At 46.1% G+C, this 21,108-nt stretch overlaps 1 protein-coding gene across 1 annotated transcript in view; it reads left to right on the plus strand.

The window, feature by feature from the left end:
* The window catches only part of PITRM1 (pitrilysin metallopeptidase 1), a 78,227-nt gene that overhangs the window by 44,904 nt on the left and 12,215 nt on the right, over nt 1-21,108 (plus strand). The window contains exons 3-16 of the mRNA XM_011956002.1: nt 1,754-1,866; nt 2,823-2,974; nt 3,679-3,793; nt 3,872-3,968; nt 5,622-5,782; nt 9,391-9,517; nt 9,785-9,873; nt 10,687-10,815; nt 11,754-11,867; nt 12,373-12,469; nt 12,841-12,975; nt 14,149-14,287; nt 19,175-19,291; nt 20,774-20,906. Coding sequence (XP_011811392.1) covers nt 1,754-1,866; nt 2,823-2,974; nt 3,679-3,793; nt 3,872-3,968; nt 5,622-5,782; nt 9,391-9,517; nt 9,785-9,873; nt 10,687-10,815; nt 11,754-11,867; nt 12,373-12,469; nt 12,841-12,975; nt 14,149-14,287; nt 19,175-19,291; nt 20,774-20,906 — 1,718 coding nt within the window. The remainder of the gene's footprint in view (nt 1-1,753; nt 1,867-2,822; nt 2,975-3,678; nt 3,794-3,871; nt 3,969-5,621; nt 5,783-9,390; nt 9,518-9,784; nt 9,874-10,686; nt 10,816-11,753; nt 11,868-12,372; nt 12,470-12,840; nt 12,976-14,148; nt 14,288-19,174; nt 19,292-20,773; nt 20,907-21,108) is intronic.

The following is a 21,108-nucleotide window of genomic DNA, read 5'->3' on the forward strand; positions in this document are numbered from 1 at the left end:
GTAGGTGGAAACTTGCTTTGTTGTCTAGGCTGGTCTCAAACTCCTGGGTTCAAGCAATCGTCTTGTCTCATCTCACACTGCTATAAAGAAATACCCAAGACTGGGTAATTTATAAAGAATGAGCTAAAAAGTAAAGAGGTTTAATTGACGCCCAGTTCTGCGTGGCTGGGGAGGCCTCAGGAAACTTCCAATCGTGGTGGAAGGCACCTCTTCACAGGGTGGCAGGGAAGAGAATGACAAGTGAAGGGGGCAGCCCCTGATAAAACCGTCAGATCTCGTGAGAACGTACTCACTGTCACTGTCACGAGAATAACATGGGGAAACCACTCTCATGATTCAATTACTCCTACCAGGTCCCTCCCACAATGTGTGAGGATTATGGGAACTGCAATTCAAGATGAGATTCGGGTGGGGACGCAGCCAAACCATATCACCTTGGCCTTCCAAAGTGCTGGGATTAAAGGTGTGAGCCACTGTGTCCAGCCATAGAGACTTACGATAAGTCATGTTTCCGGTTTGAGAAATAGCTACCATGAACGCTATTATTATTAAAGCTATGTATTATTAGAAAGCAGACATCTCACTGTATCTGCTGATTTTAAATGCATTGATCATCTGCTACAAAGCACGGTAAGCTTGGAAACAAGTAATTTAGCAGCGGTAGATGATGCAGGTCGTAGTGGGCCACTTATGCATGACTGTTGGATGGCAGGCTCCCTAGATTGGGCTGAGGAGACCCGAGGTCTCACCTCTGCCAGCGACTTGCTGTGTGCACTTGGTCAGGTGACTCGTGGCACCTGGACGGAGGGGGTGGCAAGTGGTGTGGTGATCACAGGGACGTGGTGTGTGATTGAGGGAGAGGGCCGGCTGGCATGACTGGAAGACAAGACAGTTTCTTTCATACCGAGAAGTATGGACACTTACCAGGAGGCTTACCTAGAGTAGGAGAAGACATTCCACCCCACTCAGGAGTGGGGAGTCTTTCATCTTTTTGGGGGGCATTTCTATCCTCCCAGCCCCTCCAGCTGTTCTGGAAGCCCCAGCTTTGTGCTTCCAGCTACCATCGTGGATCCATCCCACACTAGGAGAAGCAAAGGCTGATCCTGGAGCCTCTCCCCGCTGTCGCCAGCTAGCCCACTGCAGCATTTCCCCTCCCTGCAGGCCCGTTCTGCGTACAACAGATTATATGCACAGAAACAGGAGACACACGGCCGATGTGGGAAGGGGTGCTGTGTTACTGAGGTGCAGTGCACAAAAGCAGGAGGCACTCAGCAGACGTTGCAAAGGGTGCTGTGTTACTTAGGTGCAGCTCAGTACCGTGGGAAGGGCATACACCAGGGTGAATCCTGGCTCTGTGATTTGGGCAGCTTATGTCATCACCCTGAGCCTCAGGTTTTTCATCTGTAAATGAGGATGAGAATACCTCCCTCACAGGAGTATATGTGACATGATTAGAAAATGCCTAGCCAAAAAAAAATTAAAAATTTAAAAAATAAAAAAATAGAAAAAACCTAGCCAGTAATAAGCACTCAAAAAATATATATATACAGACATTCTCATCTACCTTTTTTAGGTCTTACTTTCCTTGTTTGTAGGCTAAGGGACTTGGACAGGATGGTTCTGTTCTCTCCAGCTGTGAAATACTGGCTTCGTAGCACCATCTAATTTCAGGCAGAAAAGCCAGTTTTCTCAGTGTGTCGAAGATCACCATTTCAAAGGCCATTTTGTTTAACTGGTCGTGTTTTTCTGGTTAACTCAGGTGACATCTGTTCCCGAGCTGTTCCTGACGGCAGTGAAGCTCAGCCACGATGACACAGGAGCCAGGTATTTACACCTGGCCAGAGAAGACACGAATAATCTGTTCAGGTACGTGGTGCATTGTAAGAACATGGTCTTGAATGTTTTATTTAAATCAGGGATGTCCAATCTTTTGGCTTCCCTGTGCCACATTGGAAGAACAGCAACTGTCTTAGGCCACACATAAAATATACTAACACTAAGGACAGTTAATGAGCTAAAAATAATAAATAAATAAAGGACCGCAATGTTTTAAGAAAGTGTAGGGATTGTTGTGTTGGGCCGCATTCCAAGCCATCCTGAGCATGCGGACTGTAGGCTGTGGGTTAGACAAGCTTGATTTTAAAGCACTGACTGTACATTACGTGGTTTAAAATATCATCTCACTAGTATTTTTATTGACAGAGCATCTTTTTGTTTTGTTTTTGAAACGGAGTCTCGCTCTGTCGCCCAGGCTGGAGGAGTGCAGTGGCTGGATCTCAGCTCACTGCTGAGCTCCGCCTCCTGGGTTTACGCCATCCTCCTGCCTCAGCCTCCCGAGTAGCTGGGACTACAGGCGCCGGTCACCTCGCCTGGCTAGTTTTTTATATTTTTTAGTAGAGACGGGGTTTCACCGTGTTAGCCAGGATGCTCTCGATCTCCTGACCTCGTGATCCGCCCTCCTTGGCCTCCCAAAGTGCTGGGATTACAGGCTTGAGCCACCGCGCCCGGCCACATGACAGAGCATCTTGAAAAATAACGAGAAGCTTACACGGACTTACGATCTCATCAAAATACAATTTTATAGTCTGAATCAGTGATTTACATTAGAGTTGGGAAACCGTGTGTCAGAGGATTGTGGTGTCAGAATGATGATTTCTAGTAGCCTGAGGTGATGATGCGTCTGGGAACTGTGTCCGCAGCACTAAGATGAACATTTTGCACTCTAGTCATTCTCCTTCCCTAGTGTTCCGTTCCATTCTCCTTCCCTGGCCTTCCGTTCCTTGTTCCTCCCCTTCCCTAGCGTGCTGTTCCTTCTTCCCTAGCGTGCAGTTCCGCACCACTCCCATGGACAGTACCGGTGTTCCTCACATTCTTGAGCATACCGTCCTTTGTGGGTCTCGGAAATATCCGTGCAGAGACCCTTTCTTCAAAATGTTGAACCGGTCCCTCTCCACGTTCATGAACGCCTTCACAGGTAAGACCAGCATCCTGAACGGAAACCGCGTTTGGGTTTGCCAGGCACACCCACTGGAATTCAGTTAGTTTCTGAGAAGGGATGAGAGGAGTGGGCAATTAATGTTCTAGAATAATTTTTACCTCTCTCTAGTTGAAGGACTTTAGAAATTTCATCCTTCAGGAAAGCCACATGGTAGCGAGATTATAAAAACTTGCGTTTTAATAAAAGGTACGTGAACTTTTCCCAGAAAGTTTGAAAACAATTTTGGGGATATCACTACAATGCTAGGCCTCCAGAGTTACTACTAACTTTGGTGTTTGACTTTTAGTAAGACTGACGCTAGTGGAGAGGGTGATGATGAACAGTGCACTCTGTGAAGGAGTGACATCGAAAAGCAGGTTAAATCCACGCTCTTACAGAATGAGGTCATCTTTGTAGACGTGTGAAAGTCTCTGGAGACACTTGAGAGAGTTCAGATGTTTGCTGAAGAAAGCCCTGGTGCCCGTCGAGCTCAGATCCTGAGACCGGATGGGAAAGCCGGCACTCGGGGTGATGAGTTGGGACGGCTGCTGAGGTAGGGGGCCAGAGCATGGAGCCACTGCCCCATCTCAAGAATAACTGCAACTTACTGTCCTAGGACAAAGGGGAAATGAGGCTTGAGATTCAATAATTTTAGTAGAAATCTGTTATATTTTACAATTTCACTTTTCATTTGTACCCAGCTAGTGATTATACTCTGTATCCATTTTCCACACAAAATCCCAAGGACTTTCAGAATCTCCTCTCGGTGTATTTGGACGCCACCTTTTTCCCATGTTTACGCGAGCTGGATTTCTGGTACGTCCTGAGTGATTAACTAGTTGATGCAGACTTGAGTATTTGAGTCACTGTCAGCTTATAATTATTTGTCCTCAGGCAGGAAGGATGGCGGCTGGAGCACGAGAATCCTAGCGACCCCCAGACGCCCTTGGTCTTCAAAGGAGTCGTCTTTAATGAGATGAAGGGAGCGTTTGTGAGTTTTCTTCCTTTTTTATGTTGTGTTCAGCTTACCTTACCCGTGTACAATACCATGATACAGACACATCTGGAAGATGGTTGATTTTTATTTAACATTCTCATTATAGGTGACATGTTCTTGAATTAGCTGGGGTCAGTGCTGTGAGCAGAAGCCAGGGGGTGGTGGAGCCAGGCTGCTCAGACTGCTGTTCTTCCCAGCAGGTCTCAGACCATGTCTGACGACCCCCATGTATCATCTGCAGCGAGAGAAATGCTATTTTCATACCACTATCAACACATTGTCTTTTTCACTCATTCTTGCCCAAGTCCATGGTGTACTTTCTAGAGGCTGCGTGGCGAGGTGTGTGACACGCAGCAAGCTGGATACAGCAGATGGGGGAGTCCAGCTTCACCTCTGAGCCAGACACTACAGAGATTTGCAAAAAAGGCAACACAGCATCACTCTGAGTAGTCAGTTTTTTACTTTGTTATGAGAAGTCTTTTTCAAACATATTTATATTAACATGTAATGATGGCTTACCTTAATGAATACGTACTTTTTAAATGTCTCAGCTTTAATTTAGAATATAGAAAAATTATATAAACACAGGCACCTACACAGGCAAAACAGCCCACATAATCAAAAGCTGTTTGGGTCCTCATTAAAACCCATTTCTGCCTAGTGTTCCATTATTGGAATCTTAAGCTTGTGGGAGTTATTTATATCCTACAGCTCAAGATCATTGCCAAAGTCTGAATTTTTACAAAAAAAATGGCAACCTCAGGCATAAATGGGTTAATTTTTCAGCGTGTAAAGGAGTCTTGAGACCATTTTGGATTAAGAGCTGCTGTCCTGGGCCCGTGTCTTCATGTCCCCTTGTGACTTTGACAAGCTGCCTGTGCTGGTGTCCCCGAGGCTCGTGGGTGGCCTGCTGTCTGATTTCCGTAGCCCCCCTCAGTGGTTGAACTATTTCTTACCTTTTCATTCTCAATCTGGTGGTCTTTTCTTCCAAGGAGTCGTCTTGAAACTCAAGTTGGGGTGACAGCTTCTCACCACTTCCCTGGTGGCTGGTGGGCAGACCTGGTGATCCCTCCAATTTACAGCCCTGGCTATGGCTATGCATTTGTTGCAACACACATGAAAAAGTCCATTGTTCTCGGCCGGGCGCGGTGGCTCAAGCCTGTAATCCCAGCACTTTGGGAGGCCGAGATGGGCGGATCACGAGGTCAGGAGATCAAGACCATCCTGGCTAACACGGTGAAACCCCGTCTCTACTAAAAAAATACAAAAAGCTAGCCGGGCGAGCTGCTCGGGAGGCTGAGGCAGGAGAATGGCGTGAACCCGGGAGGCGGAGCTTGCAGTGAGCTGAGATCCGGCCACTGCACTCCTGCCCGGGCAACAGAGCGAGACTCCGTCTCAAAAAAAAAAAAAATCCATTGTTCTCAGTCCTTGGGTCCTGTGCATGGGTGACGAGTGATTGAATATGGTGTTAAACAATGCCTGCAGGGGGGGCTTTTTTTTTTTTTTTAACCATTAGAACAGTTTTATTTGCAAAGTATTACAGACATATGCACCAGAATGTGATCAGTTGGGTACATTGTAAGTAATGTGGCATGTGTGTATTATTTTACATGTATATATTCTTATTTATTTATTTCACGTTTCAAGACAGACAATGAGAGGATATTCTCCCAGCACCTTCAAAACAGACTTCTTCCCGACCACACATACTCAGTGGTCTCCGGGGGTGATCCACTGTGCATCCCGGAGCTTACATGGGAGCAGCTCAAGCAATTTCATGCCACTCACTATCACCCAAGCAATGCTAGGTAATATTTTGTTGGAAAAGTTTGATGGTGGATTGTGAAAAGTTGACTTGTTCGTGTTCTTCCTATTTCATGACACGGCGTCTCTCACATTTAGCAATGCTTAAGAAATACCTAAGTGTAAGATTCTTGGCCTAAGTGTGCCTGTCTTACTTGGACATTGATTTTGGACATTTACAACGATAGCCTTCAGTGGGCTCAGCATGGTGGTTACAAACACGGCGTTTAGAGCCCCCCAGAGGAGAGTCCTGGCCCCCCAGCTTCTTGCCTCACATCCAGCTTTGTTGCGTAGAGAGTGGGGGTGCATGGATGGTGCCCACCCCAACCCAGGGTGTGCAAAGCTTCAAGCCTCTGCTTGGCACGGAGAAGTGCTCTTCCGATAGCGGATGCAGTCACAGAACCTTAATTACATCCTCACTTTCTGATACACCGCTTGTTTCTTACATCGTTAATATAAGGTCATTATCATAATAATATAGTTATATGTATTATATAAAGCACCAATAATTTACGTATAATGCTAATGTAAAAACATATTTGCAAAGTTAGTTTATATAAAAAGAATTATGAAAACTTTCAAGCATACAGAAAAGTAGACTAGGATAATGAGCCCCTAAACGTTTATCACGTAATAGATATCCTTTTCCTTGTGAAGTTTTTGGAAGTAAATTATAAATGTCATCATTTACCCCTAAATATTTGAATTTGTGACCCTAAAACATGAGGATTTTTTCTTACATGAGCTAATGCCATTTTCAGTTTTAATAGAATAAAACATACTTTCATAAAACTGCCTATTTATTTTTTTTCTTTTTTTTTTTTTTGAGACAAGTCTCGCTCTGTCGCCCAGGCTGGAGTGCAGTGGCCGGATCTCAGCTCACTGCAAGCTCCGCCTCCCGGGTTTACGCCATTCTCCTGCCTCAGCCTCCCGAGTAGTTGGGACTACAGGCGCCCGTCACCTCGCCCGGCTAGCTTTTTGTATTTTTTAGTAGAGACGGGGTTTCACCATGTTAGCCAGGATGGTCTCGATCTCCTGACCTCGTGATCCGCCCATCTCGGCCTCCCAAAGTGCTGGGATTACAGGCTTGAGCCACCGCGCCCGGCCAAAACTGCCTATTTCTCATTCCATATTCAAATTTTCTAGTTGGCCCCAAAGTGTTTGTTGCACAGGGTCCCACAGATCACACCTGGTCGGCCCGGGTCTCTCCTGGGCACCCTCTCGGACGGCAGAGGAGTGCAGGCCGGGTTTCCTCCGGGCGCTCACTCTGCAGGTGTCCTGGCTGCTCCTGCGTGGTGTTGGATGCCATGTTCCTATGTTTCCTGAGAACTGGAACTTAGATCCAAAGACTTAGTTTGAGTCAGGCTGCGCCTTTTTAGGCAGAGTCCCTGGTGGGGAGCTCTGCATAGATGGCCACATCCTACCATCGTGTGAGGCCTGCTTGCCTCCACTGGGGGGGTCTCACGCCAGCGGGGTGCATGCGGAGAGTCGGCCACTGTCTTGTGAAGATCTGCTTTCTCCCTTCAGCCACAGACCATCTGGTGCACTTGAGTTTCTGGTGTCCTGTGATAATGAATTCCTCATCAACCTATTAATGGTTTTCATATTCATTGGGGATTATTGCCTGAATCATTTATTAGAGTTTGTGAAGTTTTCAAATTCTGTAATTCTTCATTCGTTTGCTGGACTTCTTCAAAGAAGAGCTCCACATCAGCTGGGGCTGTCGGGTTATCTTGAAATATGGTTCTCTGGAAAAGGCAGGGGCAGCTGCTCTCCCTGGGAAGTCCAGTTTGAGGAGGAGGGGTGGTGCAGGAACTACCTCTAATGATGACAGAAGAGGCTGTCTTTTTTTTTTTTTTTTTTTTAAAGACAGGGTCTGGTTCTGTCCCCCAGGCTGGAGTACAATGGTATGGTCTTGGCTTACTGCAGCCTCAGCCTCCTGGGCCACCTCAGCCTCCTGGGTAGCTGGGACTACAGGTGTGCACCCCCATGCCCAGCTAGTGCTTATATTTTTTTGTAGAGACTGAGTCTCGCCGTGGTGCCCAGGCTGGTCTCGATCTCCTGAGTTCAAACAATCTGCCCACCTTGACCTCCCAAAGTGCTGGGATGACAGCGTGAGCCACTGCGCCCACCATGGAGAAGAGAGTTCTTTCTTTTCTTCTTTTTTTCCCCCAGTCTTCTTTGTTTTGTTTTTTAGTACCACTGTGACCTCACAAATATTTCTGTATGTGTATATATTTGAGACTATGTGATCAGATGGAATTTATTTATTTTTATGCCCACACTTGCCGCAGCTGTTGGCCCATTTTGGTCTCACTTCTTTGGTTTCTACGCCCCCACCCCCACCTCCCTAACGCATGCACAGCCAGGCCCTCCCTGCTCCAGAGGCTCAACTCTGTTTCCCAGGGAGCTCTGATTTCTGTGGCTAGTGGGGAAGGGCCTTGGAGAGTAGTATCTGGACACTAGGGGTGGTGATTGCTCCTGGATTCTCTCAACCCTGAGAGTGTAAAATTTGTGTCTAAATTCTAGAATGAGAAATTTCTGAAGGTTAAGATGCTAGTTCCCCAAACCTTAACCATAGCTTAGGCAACATAGTAAAGAAAAAGATAAATTCTGTCATTGTAACCTTTTTCCTCTGGTTGAATAAATGTGTTATCTTTATTAACATGTATAACCTTGAACTTGTTGCCAAAAATTGAGTTTTGTGAAATTGTCAGTTGGATTACTCAATTACTGTACCTAGGGTTATAAAGTATTTTAACAAATACCTCATTTGGTTTTTGTCACATCTCTAGATGAAGTTTAAAATGAAAGATCAATTTCTAGCTAGGTGTGGTGGCTCATGCCTGTAAATCCAAGCACTTTGGGAGGCCAAGATGGGAGGACTGCTTGAGGCCAGGAGTTTGAGACCAGCATGGGTAACAGTGAGAACCCACCTCTAAAACTTAAAAATTAGCTGGCTGGGCATGGTAGCTCATGCCTGTAATTCCAGCATTTTGAGAGGCCGAGGTGGGGAGATCACCTGAGGTCAGGAGTTTGAGACCAGTCTAACCAACATGGTGAAACCCTATCTCTACTAAAAATACAAAAATTAGCTGGACGTGGTGGTGGGCACCTGTAATCCCAGCTACTTGGGAGGCTGAGGCAGGAGAATTGTTTAAACCCAGGAGGCGGAGGTTGCAGGGAGCTGAGATTGCATCATTGCACTCCAGCTACTCAGGAGGCAGAGGCAGGAGGATTGCTTGGGCCCAGGAGCTTGAGGCTGCAGTGAGCTGTGATGGTGCCACTGCGCTCCAGCGGTTGCCTGAAGCCAGGAATAGCACCATGCCGTGTGATGAATGTTGAATTTATAAATTAGGCACAGTGAGAGGTTAACAACAACAATAATAAAATAGAACAATTATAACAGTATACTGTAATAAGTTACGTGAATTTTGGTCTCTTAAAGTTCCGTGATATTTTTGGACCTTGGTTGAGTAAAGGTGACTGAAACCGAAAGGCGAGACCTTGGGTAAGGGGCACTCCTGTGTACTGTGTTTCAGTGAAAAAGACAGCACTTGATCTCACATCTTGTAAACTAAAACAGACTAATTATATTTCCTTAAAATTTTAGGTTCTTCACGTACGGTAATTTTCCATTAGAACAGCATCTGAAACAAATTCATGAGGAAGCACTGAGCAAATTCCAGAAAATCGAACCAAGCACCACGGTGCCAGCTCAGACACCCTGGGACAAGCCTGTGAGTGCCCCACCGTGTTTGTGTCCTGCCTGGTAAATATGTTGACATGAGGACTTGGACTGGGTGTTCATGATGGGATTTCAGAGGCTGTCATGGTCGGTACAGAGTATGGGAGATCTTTTCAAACCAAAAGAATAGTTGTTTGTTTGAAAAGAAAGTTAACTTAGCGGAAAGCATGTTTTGGTCCATTTTGTGTTTCCAGATAACGTAGAGTAGTTAACAGCTGTCAGACACTGTGCCTACTCACAAGGTCACGTCATTTTACAGAGGGAGTTCCAGATAACATGTGGCCCGGATTCATTTGCTACAGATCCCTCTAAACAAACAACCGTCAGCGTTAGCTTCCTCTTACCGGAGTAAGTATATGCTGTCAAAGCTCATACAAGACCAAAACATGAGGAAAATATTCCTATTAGAAGGTTCAGAAGTGAGTTCTACAATTGAATATAAATTAATAATTAATACACAGTTAGGATTCAGGGGTTAAGTGGATTTTAGGAATAGAGAACAAAACGTCAAAGTTTTTAATAACATCCGAAATGGTTTTTGAGGAAAATCATTTTTGATAGCCCTCCGGAAGAAAAGTAATTTACTTACTGTATTTCAAAGCTTTCTTCCTACAGAGAAAAGACTGCCTCAGACCAGCCATTGCTCACATTTTGAGGTCGCAGGTCCCTTTGAGTGTGAGAATGGTACTATGAACACGCACCTCGGCAAAATATACCACATAGAAAACTTTGTAATTCCGGTGGTTTCACGAGAGTGGGTCAGAACCGTGCCAGGGGGTGTTCAGGAAGGGAAGGTTCTGGGCCCTCCTGTGCTCAGCCTGCAACTCTGTGGCTGGCACCTCTCCTGGCTTGTTCCTTGTCTCCTTAATGGTGCTGCCACTGTGCCTGTCATTTAACTCACGTGTGGAAAGTGCCTGGCAGGCTGTCACATGGTGAGCATTTCATGTGCAGTGAAGTTAATTTTATGGTTTGTGCCCCCCCCTCAAAAATCCCAGTATTTAAGGGAAATTCTCTTTTGCTCATAAAATTGTTAAAATAAATGTTGAAATGCAAGAATTTCTGGAAAGATGTGTGGTGATTCTAAATAAAATGTGCATAAGGGCCAATAATTTTCCCTTTTCTCTTACGTCCCCCCCCCTTTTTTTTTTTTTCCCAATGCAGCATCACCGACACATTTGAAGCCTTCACATTAAGTCTTCTGTCTTCACTCTTGACTTCTGGGCCCAGTTCTCCCTTTTACAAAGCCTTGATTGAATCTGGCCTTGGCACAGACTTTTCTCCTGATGTTGGGTGAGTTTATGATTAGATTAGATCAGTAGTTCTCATTGGTTGGGGGCAGTTTTGCTCCTTCACCTCCACACCCTGTCCCCGCCCCATACTTGACAATATCTGGACCATTTTTGGATTTTTGATCGCTATAACTGGAAGATGGTGGACCAGGAAGTTGCTGAGTGTCTCATGGTGCACAGGATGGCCGCCCCCATCAGGGAGCTCTGGATGAGATCCTGGATCCAGTGCCAGCCATTTCTGTCCCCTCAAGGGGGCGTTCATCCAAAATACCCAGCACAAAGGCAGCTTTTCTAGGGCCTCAGAATGTCATGCTATTGTCTCTTACAGGTCAGGTCATTAAGTATTAGGAATCTTTTTTTTTTTTTTTTTTTTTTTGAGACGGAGTCTAGCTCTGTCGCCCAGGCTAGAGTGCAGTGGCCAGATCTCAGCTCACTGCAAGCTCCACCTCCCGGGTTCACGCCATTCTCCTGCCTCAGCCTCCCGAGTAGCTGGGACTACAGGCGCCCGCCACCTTGCCCGGCTAGTTTTTTGTATTTTTTTAGTAGAGACGGGGTTTCACTGTGTTAGCCAGGATGGTCTCGATCTCCTGACCTCGTGATCCGCCCGTCTCGGCCTCCCAAAGTGCTGGGATTACAGGCTTGAGCCACCGCGCCCGGCCAAGTATTAGGAATCTTTAAAATTTTGTAAAACTCAGCAGTTCTCTGTTTTGATATTTATCCTGCCATAACTCAAAAGTTTAAATTTAATTTTTTAAAAAAGATGTAAAAATGACAAAGATGTACATGGAACCAATTCCCTGAGAACACTGCTTGAATGCACTTTTCAGTGGAGGGGCTGGAGTTTGAAGCGCTGCAGTCTGACCTTTAAATCAAGCATATTACGAGGGCACGATGAATGTGTCTGGATTCCAGTGCATCATTTCTGGTTTTGTCTTCTAGATATAATGGCTACACGAGGGAGGCCTACTTCAGTGTCGGCCTCCAAGGGATTGCGGAGAAAGACATTGAGACAGTCGGAAGCCTCGTAGACAGAACGATTGATGAAGTAGTTGAGTGAGTGTGGCTTATTTGTAACAATCTGCTTTCGTTTCTCATTTCTGCGTACTTTTTGGGAGGAGCTGAGCCTGATCCGTTGTTTGGGCCTTCCCTCTGTCATATAATATGCATTTGTTCATATTTATTTGTTTAAATGTTATCTCTGCTACCATTTGTTTCTAAAACTCTTCTGCATCTTGGGTTTTTGTTTTGTTTTGAGACGGGTCTCGCTTTGTCACTGAGCCTGATGTGCAGTGGCGTGATCTCAGCTCACTGCATTTTCCTCCCCTACCGGGCTCAGGTGATCCTCCCACCTCAGCCTCCCAAGTAGCTGGAACTAGGGTGCACACCACCATGCCCAGCTAATTTTTGTATGTTAGAGATGGGCTTTCTCTATGTTGCCCAGGCTGGTCTTCAACTCCTGGCCTCAAGCAGTCCTCCTGCCTTGGCCTCCCAAAGTGCTGGAATTACAAGCATGAGCCATTGTGTCTGGCCCATCTTTGTTCTTCATTGTATTCTTTAGGAAAGGATTTGAAGATGATCGAATTGAGGCTTTACTTCATAAAATTGAAATACAGATGAAACATCAGTCTACCAGCTTTGGGCTAATGCTGACATCAGTAAGTGATTTCTCAACAACAAATTTACTTTTATAATAGACGTTTTGTCTTGTGACTAGCTTAATTGGCTTTTTTGATATTTTTATGTGAAATAGATTACTTTAAATGGGTAAGGATTTATAACTAGTAATCTGTTGGTTATTTCCTAAACATTATTTCAGCCTGTGGTTTTTATTTTATTAGAACAAAATAGAACTAAAGTAAGTTTTTTTGTTTCTCCATCCAAATAATTACATGACTTTTGTTATAAACGATCATCTGTGGTATATTTAAACATATAAACTAGGATCTTAATATCAAGTCTGGGCTGTTTGTGGAGGTTGTACTGTGTGGTACCAGCTGCATTGTGGATGTGGACATCTTCCTTCCAGTACATAGCTTCTTGCTGGAACCACGATGGGGACCCTGTGGAGCTCCTTAAGTTGGGAAATCAGTTGGCTAAATTCAGACAGTGCCTGCAGGAAAATCCAAAATTTTTGCAAGAAAAAGTAAAACAGTATTTTAAGGTAAGAAAGTTGGATAATTCATTTCTCTAATTTTGAAGTTGAATTTTATACTAATGAAAGGAATATTAGGAACATAATCTATGCATTTAAGTAATTTCTGTTAATGGGTGACTTAATTTCTAATTAAAATTTAAATGCTTACATTAACTTTATTTTCCAGATTGTAATGCAAGTTGATAATTTTTTTAGGTGAATGTGTGCATTTTTAGTGTGTGAATATATGTATGTGTGTGTAAACAAAATATTTGCATATATTGTTCTTAGTAGAAGAATATAAAATAGGGGAACAGTCACCCAAATGTAATGAATCTTCTGGTTTTCATGAGTGAATACTTTTGATGCTTGTGCATTTGTTTTCTCAGATTTTTGGGCAGTTGTGCTTGGTTGCTTGTTCCTTGCTTTGTACTCATTATTATGGTAGAACTTTTAAAAAGTGTTCCCATGGTGGGAAAGACTGTTGTCTACTTTGAAGGGGAACTCTCTGGTAGGTTCCGTTGTTTTAGGCATGAGATACGATTTAATAACATGACTTGCAGTTTCTCTCAGCTATTGTAAGTTATTTTCCATGAACTTTCTGGTGTCTTCTAGTTATCTTACCTCTGTAGTATTTTATATGGGAGCATTTTGTGCATGTGTAGTTTTTTTAATTGTTGAAACAAGGAAAGTACATGAAGTAACCTAACGTTTATTTTTATATTACATCAACATGTGTTTTGTTCTAATAATTTATAAAGTATTGAATGGGAAATATAGTTCTAGCCTTTTAGAAGTTAATAGTAGAATGAACACTAGACAAAAAATAGAATTCTGTATTAACTTCAATTTAGACTAAAATCCAAGGTCTATAGTACTTAAAAGTGCAAACCTTTTTACAACTAAGATGTAGTGAAAATGTTTAGTATTGATATGTTGAAGACCTAATGATAATAGTAGAATAATAGCATTCATGAATTCTGTGACTACTACACAGGCAGGTGTGGTGGTAAGCGCTTTATAAGACTTGTGTACTTTCATCGACAAAACAACTCTTGAGGTTCATTCTATTACTACTGTTTTTACAGGGGGAAAGTGGAACCACAGGACCAAGAACACACCAGCAGAAGCTTGTTGAGTGTTAGGTTGTAATAAGATCTTGTTTTCGTTTGGCTTTTGTTGTTGCTGTGGTTGCTGCAGAATAACCAGCATAAGCTGACTTTATCGATGAGGCCAGATGACAAGTATCATGAGAAGCAGGCACAAATGGAAGCCACGAAGCTCAAGCAGAAGGTGGAGGCTCTGTCCCCCGGAGACAGGCAGCAGATCTACGAGAAAGGTCAGAGGCTTCCTTCCGAGCCGGCGAGGCCTGACCTGCACTCAGGCCGAGCACACTTGTTTGTGAGTTAATAGTTGGAGACAAGTATTATTTCAACCAGCAGGTGTCCACTGGGCACCGACAGAGCTCACGTCGGCGCAGCGGGTTCAGATAGTTTCAGAAAATTGCCCTCATAGCTCAGTAGGAAAGACAGGAGTCACTGAAAAGAAGTAGCTTGGAAAGACGTATTTATTTTACAGATTTTGTAAATACTTTGTATTTATCAGGTGCCATAACATGCCAGTACCATTGTTATGTTGCAGTGCATGTTGCATAGCCTGTGGGCAGAGTGGACAGTGAGAGCTGTCTGTTGGGAAGAGGCCTGTCCCAGGCATAGAGGGTGTGTGTCAGGCGCAGAGCATGTTGGGAAGAGGCCTGTCTCAGGCACAGAGGGTGTGTGTCAGGCGCAGAGCATGTTGGGAAGAGGCCTGTCTCAGGCACAGAGGGTGTGTGTCAGGCGCAGAGCGTGTTGGGAAGAGGCCTGTCTCAGGCACAGAGGGTGTGTGTCAGGCGCAGAGCATGTTGGGAAGAGGCCTGTCTCAGGCACAGAGGGTGTGTGTCAGGCGCAGAGCGTGTCGGGAAGAGGCCTGTCTCAGGCACAGAGGGTGTGTGTCAGGCGTAGAGCGTGTTGGGAAGAGGCCTGTCTCAGGCACAGAGGGTGTGTGTCAGGCGCAGAGCGTGTTGGGAAGAGGCCTGTCTCAGGCATAGAGGGTGTGTGTCAGGCGCAGAGCGTGTTGGGAAGAGGCCTGTCTCAGGCACAGAGGGTGTGTGTCAGGCGTAGAGCGTGTTGGGAAGAGGCCTGTCTCAGGCATAGAGGGTGTGTGTCAGGCGCAGAGCGTGTTGGGAAGAGGCCTGTCTCAGGCATAGAGGGTGTGTGTCAGGCGCAGAGCGTGTTGGGAAGAGGCCTGTCTCAGGCATAGAGGGTGTGTGTCAGGCGCAGAGCGTGTTGGGAAGAGGCCTGTCTCGGGCATAGAGGGTGTGTGTCAGCTGTAGAGCAGCACCAGGATTCTGTGGGACAGGCGTGGGGCACACAGGGATGGTGGAGCGGTGGGCATGGAGGGAGGACAGCGTGTGTGGGGGAGACAGGTGTGCCCGGTGGCCCTGGGGAGGGCCTGTGTGGAAGACGGGGAGCACACGGGTGCTTCATGGATTAAGGCAGGAGAACTGCTAGGTCAGTGAGCAGCATAGCAGCAGCCTCATTTGGGATAGTTTTGCAGAAAAATAGAGAAATTGGATGGAGAAAACTGCTGAGAGGCAGGGGATTTTGGCAGCGGCTGCAGGAGCGGCTGCAGGAGTGAAGGAAGGGAGGAGGCCACGGGAGAGAAGGGGACCCAGATGGATTCTCACAGGTAGTTCGGCCTCTGGGAAAAAACATTTGCAGAAGTGGTGTCTGATCAAGGCCCATATTCAGAATATATGAAAAACCAACAATTCAGTCATGAGAGCACACAACCCAATTAACGCATGGGCAAAAGATTCTGACAGATGTCATCGAAGAGATCCTAATGGCAACTAGGCACATAAATCATTACGTGGAAATAATCTCATTACTTTCTTAGGGAAATGTATCATAATCATCAGGAAAATGCAGATTAAAACTACAGTGATATACCATTATACGCCTCCTAGAATGACTAGCAGTTTAAAAATTACTACCGGCACCAAACGTCGTCAGTCCTGAGAGGCAGTGGGAATGCTCACACACTGCCAAAGGAGCCAAACTGGTGTGGCCACCTAGGAAACAGGGTCACAGTTCTCACAGTGCCAGCCAACATGCATGGACCAGGAAGGCCCCGCTCCTAACGTTCCTTCCAGAGAAGTGGAAACAGGTATCTACACAAAACTGGAAACAACCCAGACTTCCATCAACACATACATCCTTACAAAGAAATGCCACTAGCTGCGAAGGAGCACGACAATGATGCACCCTTGGTATTGGTGCATCTCAGAAACTTCCCACAAAGGGAAAGAAGCCAGGAGCCAGGTGACATACCGAGACCATTCATGGGAAGCCGTGGATGTGGCAAAGCTGCAGGGACAGAGAGCAGATGAGAAGTGCTGGAGGCCCAGGGTTGGAGGTTGGTTGACTGTAGAGGGGATGGGAGAGTTTTGGGGGTGCTAGAAAGGCCCAGTACTGTGATGTGGTAGCTTCATAACTTGCCACATTTTTCAGAACTCACTAAATTGTGTCTTTAAAATTGTGAATATTATTGCTTGTAAGTTATGTATTAATAAAGCCTTTTAAAAATATATGCAACACATACACACACACTTTTCCTGTTAAAACCAGTTGGGGCCGGGTGCAGTGGCTCACACCTGTAATCCCAGCACTTTGGGAGGCCGAGGAGGGCGGATCACAAGGTCAGGAGATCGAAACCTGGCTAACGCGGTGAAACCCCGTCTCTACTAAAAATACAAAAAATTAGCCGGGTGTGGTGGCGGGCGCCTATAGTCCCAGCTACTCGGGAGGCTGAGGCAGGAAGAATGGCGTAAACCCGGGAGGTGGAGCTTGCAGCGAGCCAAGATCATGCCACTGCACTCCAGCCCGGGCGACAGAGCGAGACTCCACCTCAAAAAAAAAAAAAAAAAGCTAGTTGGGCTGGGATTCTGTGAGAAATTGTCAGGGTTGTCAGGAGGTAAGAGTGGACGTTAGATGGAACGTAAGTGACTTCATTTTGATCATGCTAAGGTTGAAGTTATGTAGTAAAAGAAAAATTAATGTCAACTTGTAATCTGTTCTTATTCTTTCTATCTGAATTCTTGTTTAGAGACAACTGTTTTAAGCTGTTTTTTCTTTTAACCTTAGTCTTTTTTTTTAAGCTCTGTTTTGTGATAATTGACAAGCTCCAATCTTCCCACTTTTAACTGAAATTATTAATGAGTACACAAGATAATTCCATGAGTAGGCAACAGGTTGTACGTTTCCTACTTCATATTCGTTGGCCTGACCTCAGAGCTGTGCTTTAAGAAAACCCAGTACACTGTAGTCCAAACCAGTAGGTTAATGAGCAGTGCTCACACTACAGAGTTCTCCTTTACACACTCACTGCAGAGCTCCTTTAAAGGAGGGCACAGTGCTAGTGCTTTGAATGGTTATTTCAGGTCAGTAAGTCTTCAAGTGTGCACGGCAGTGTTAGGATTCTGTGAATTAAAGCCAATTGGTAGAGAACAACAATGCAGAAGAGGTGAATGGGAAACTAGTAAAAGCTTGAATCTTCTGATTTCTGGTCTTGTGTGTGTCTTAAGCACTGTGAAGGGGTAAAACCTCCACCATCAGGGAGTGTGTGATGTGCTGAAAGGAAACAGAGAAGAGAAGGTGCCAGAGGCTTTTTCTACCCACTGTGAGTGAGTGTGTTCAGAGAAGGAGCTCTGGGATGTCAGGGTAGCTGTGGCGTGCTCTAGTGCAAGTGGGCCCAGGAACCCCGGGGAAGGCCGGGGAAGGGAAGAGGCAGGAGGGAGCTTCCTGGCAAAGCCACAGATTACAGAACCTCCGAGTGGCATGAGGTCGGGAAAGCCAAGATGTTAGGTAGGTGGTGAGCCGGCGGGGGAAGCCTGCAGAGCCCGGGTCTGAGCCCCTTGCCACTGGGAGCCTGGGCTCCAGATGCCTCTGGGAGCAGGGGTGGTTGTTGATGGCAGTTGCAGCTCCAAAGGTGGGCGGAAGGGCTGGAGCCCACGGTGGGGCACCTGTGGAGGGTGACACTGCCTGAGATGCTCACTGTGCCCCAAGGTCCTGTGTCTGAGTGTGTGGCACGCTCTCGGGGTACTTCAGAAGGTGGAAATGGAACATGGGGGAGGTCAGCCCAGCAGACACCAGGAGTGCTGTCTGCGGGGACTGAGTTAAAGCGGGAACTCGGCACAGCCCTCCCCGGGAGTCGTGGAATCATGCACTCGTGTACTTGCTTGACCTGGTGTAGCACTGTGAAGCCGCTTCACTGATGGCCATCAGGGCAGGGGGCACGCCTGGGTCTTAGGATCTTCCGCATAGGCTGTGGCTTGGTGGAGGGGTCTGCTGTAAAGGTGCTGCCTCCCTCATTGATGAATGGACTGTCAGGCCCAGGAAGTATCTTTCTAAGCACCACTGTAATTTGTGTGATTTATGTGATTGTGTCTTTTGTTGAAATTAGTGAAAATGAAACAACAGAAAACGACTATAGGGCCAGGTGCGGTGACTCATGCCTGGAATCCCAGCTCTTTGGGAGGCCAAGGTGGGAGGATCACTTGAGGTCAGGAGTTTGAGACAGCCTGGGCAACATGGCAAAACCGTGTCTCTACAAAGAAAAAAAACAAAAAAACCCAGAAATTAGTCACGAGGCTAGGGCGGGAGGACCACTTGAGCCCAGGAGGCAGAGGCTGCAGTGAGCTGAGATGGTGCCACTGTACTCCAGCCTGGGTGACAGAGCCAGGCCCTGTCTCAAAACAAAAAAGATAAGTATAAAAATCACTAAATATCAGTCCAACAAGAAGTGGTTTGAAAACTCTGAAAACAAGTTGAATTTACTTGATGTAAACTTTGGAGGGGTGCAGGAGAAGCTTCTTGAGCAAACCACCACTCCCCAGCAGAACTGTTCAGTAATTGAAAATGAGAATTAGGAAAAGGGCTGCCCGCTAAGGAGGTTATTAGTGCATCTAAATCTGGTCAGCCTGGAAATAGGAGATACTTTGCAAACCATAGTGCTCTTGTACTCCTCACAAGAGCAAGAGCACATGAACGGCTCCTCACAAGATGGAGGTGCTCCTCACAAGAGCACATGAACGGCTAATTCTGGATGTAAGATAACATAGGAGATAAGTTGCATCAATCCTTTTAATTATGGCCCTGAATATTCCTTTCTCTTGTTTCTTTTTTAGGTTTAGAATTACGGACTCAACAAAGCAAACCTCAAGATGCCTCTTGTCTGCCAGCGTTGAAAGTTTCAGATATTGAGCCCACCATACCTGTCACAGAGTTGGACGTGGTCCTGACAGGTCACTGTGAACACTACGCTTTTCCCGGGTCTCGGGGTCCTTGGGGAAATTAAATATCACTCCTCACAGAAGCAGTAGAATCACGTCTTGGAGGTTTTCCCTGAAACACTTGAGCAGCCCTGTGCGTTCGTAGTCTTGCCGTATACGTGTCTTCTACCTTGTTCCTAACTCTCGGTGGTAATAGACGCATTCACTCAGTAAGAGCCTGTGTGTGTGTTCCTGAGAGGGGTTTGATAGGGCGCTCTGATTTCCTGCTTCTAGAATCAAATGAGAATTTGGGTTATGCTGTGACTGTGTTAAGTGCAGGTTAAAAAATAGAGGCATCCTCAGAGCCCTTTGTCCCAGCTGTCTACCCTGCCGTCAGCATGGAGGAAGCAGAGGGATGAGATCCCCCAGAAAGGCGGGTGTTGAGTTGAAAGGGAGTTGGAGGCCAAGTTTATCCCCCTGCTGTGTCCTGGCATTTCATTCCGTGACACGTTTTGTTCCATGACATGTTTCGTTCATGGCACCTTTCGTTCCGTGGTACTTTTTGTTCATGGTCTGTCACTGCTTTTGAGTTCTCAGGGTGCCTCCTTTCTCTCTCGCTTCTGGCTGGTAGCTGGAGAGGCATCTTTGGGGTAACCTCACCTGGGACGGTGTTGATGCTGAGCTTGCGCAGGTGTGGCTGGATGTGACTGAGCCGAGGGCAGCAGCTCTCACTTGCACCTCGAGGATGGGGATGGGATTTCACCCTGGGCATCCCCGAGTCCTGTGAAGCGTCTCCAGCCCGCCTTTTGTCTTCTGACAGCGCTTGTCGTGTTTATATCCTGTTTATTTTCATGTGTGTGTGCGCGCATGTGAGTGGAAATCGAGGCTGACATCCCTCTGATCTGTTAACCCTGGCAGTTTTTGTCTGTGAATCTCATTAAGTGTTTGCTAACAGTGAGAATAAATCAGTCATCCTTCCATGCCTTGGTCCCTCCGCTGGTCTAGGGCGCTCTGCTAGGTATGGACCTACGTACGAAGCTGAATGCCCAGCCCTCCCCTCAAGAGGTCAGGAAGAGTGGGTGGGGGACACCAGGAGCCTTGTTTGGGGCCCTGGGACAGCCTTCTGTGGTGGGGCCAGAGGGTGGCAGGGCCTGTTGGGGAAGATGAGCAGCACTGAGGACGGGTGCGATGTGGGCCCGGGGTTCTTGGGGGGCACCTGGTGGGAGTTCTCTGTGGTTGACGGGGAGAGGTTGGGTAACTGGAACTTGCAGTTATGAGACCAGAAGGTCGTGGTTCCGTCCTTCCTTTCCCTTTCCTTGGAGAGTGCGGGTTGCTTTACTATTGAAGACAGTTCCAGTTTTTTATCATGAAAATACAATAGGGAAGTTTATATAAACTCTAGTGTAAGTCTTAAACCTCCATGCTTGAAAAGCAATAAATAGCATTTTTTAAATATTATAAGTGGTTAAAATTTTACTGGCAACAATAAAAATGAAATCCTTTTTGTTTTTCTAGCCGGAGATATCCCTGTTCAGTACTGCGCCCAGCCCACCAATGGCATGGTGTATTTCCGGGCCTTCTCCAGCCTGAACACACTCCCCGAGGAGCTGAGGCCCTATGTGCCCCTCTTCTGCAGCGTCCTCACCAAGTACGAGTCGCAACACGCCCTTGTGTGTCTTACTAACATCTGCTTTGTGTGCGTATCTGTGTTGTTCTAATGCATCAGTAGGAATTACCTTCAGTGAATCACAGCTTACAATGTTAGCGTGTGAGTATGGTGTACAACATACTGGTTTAGAATTTTTTATGAAAGTAACATTTCTTACTATATTACATTGAAATATTTATGA

Source organism: Colobus angolensis, unplaced genomic scaffold (genome assembly GCF_000951035.1).
Source record: "Colobus angolensis palliatus isolate OR3802 unplaced genomic scaffold, Cang.pa_1.0 Scaffold405, whole genome shotgun sequence".
NCBI classification, from domain to species: domain Eukaryota; kingdom Metazoa; phylum Chordata; class Mammalia; order Primates; family Cercopithecidae; genus Colobus; species Colobus angolensis.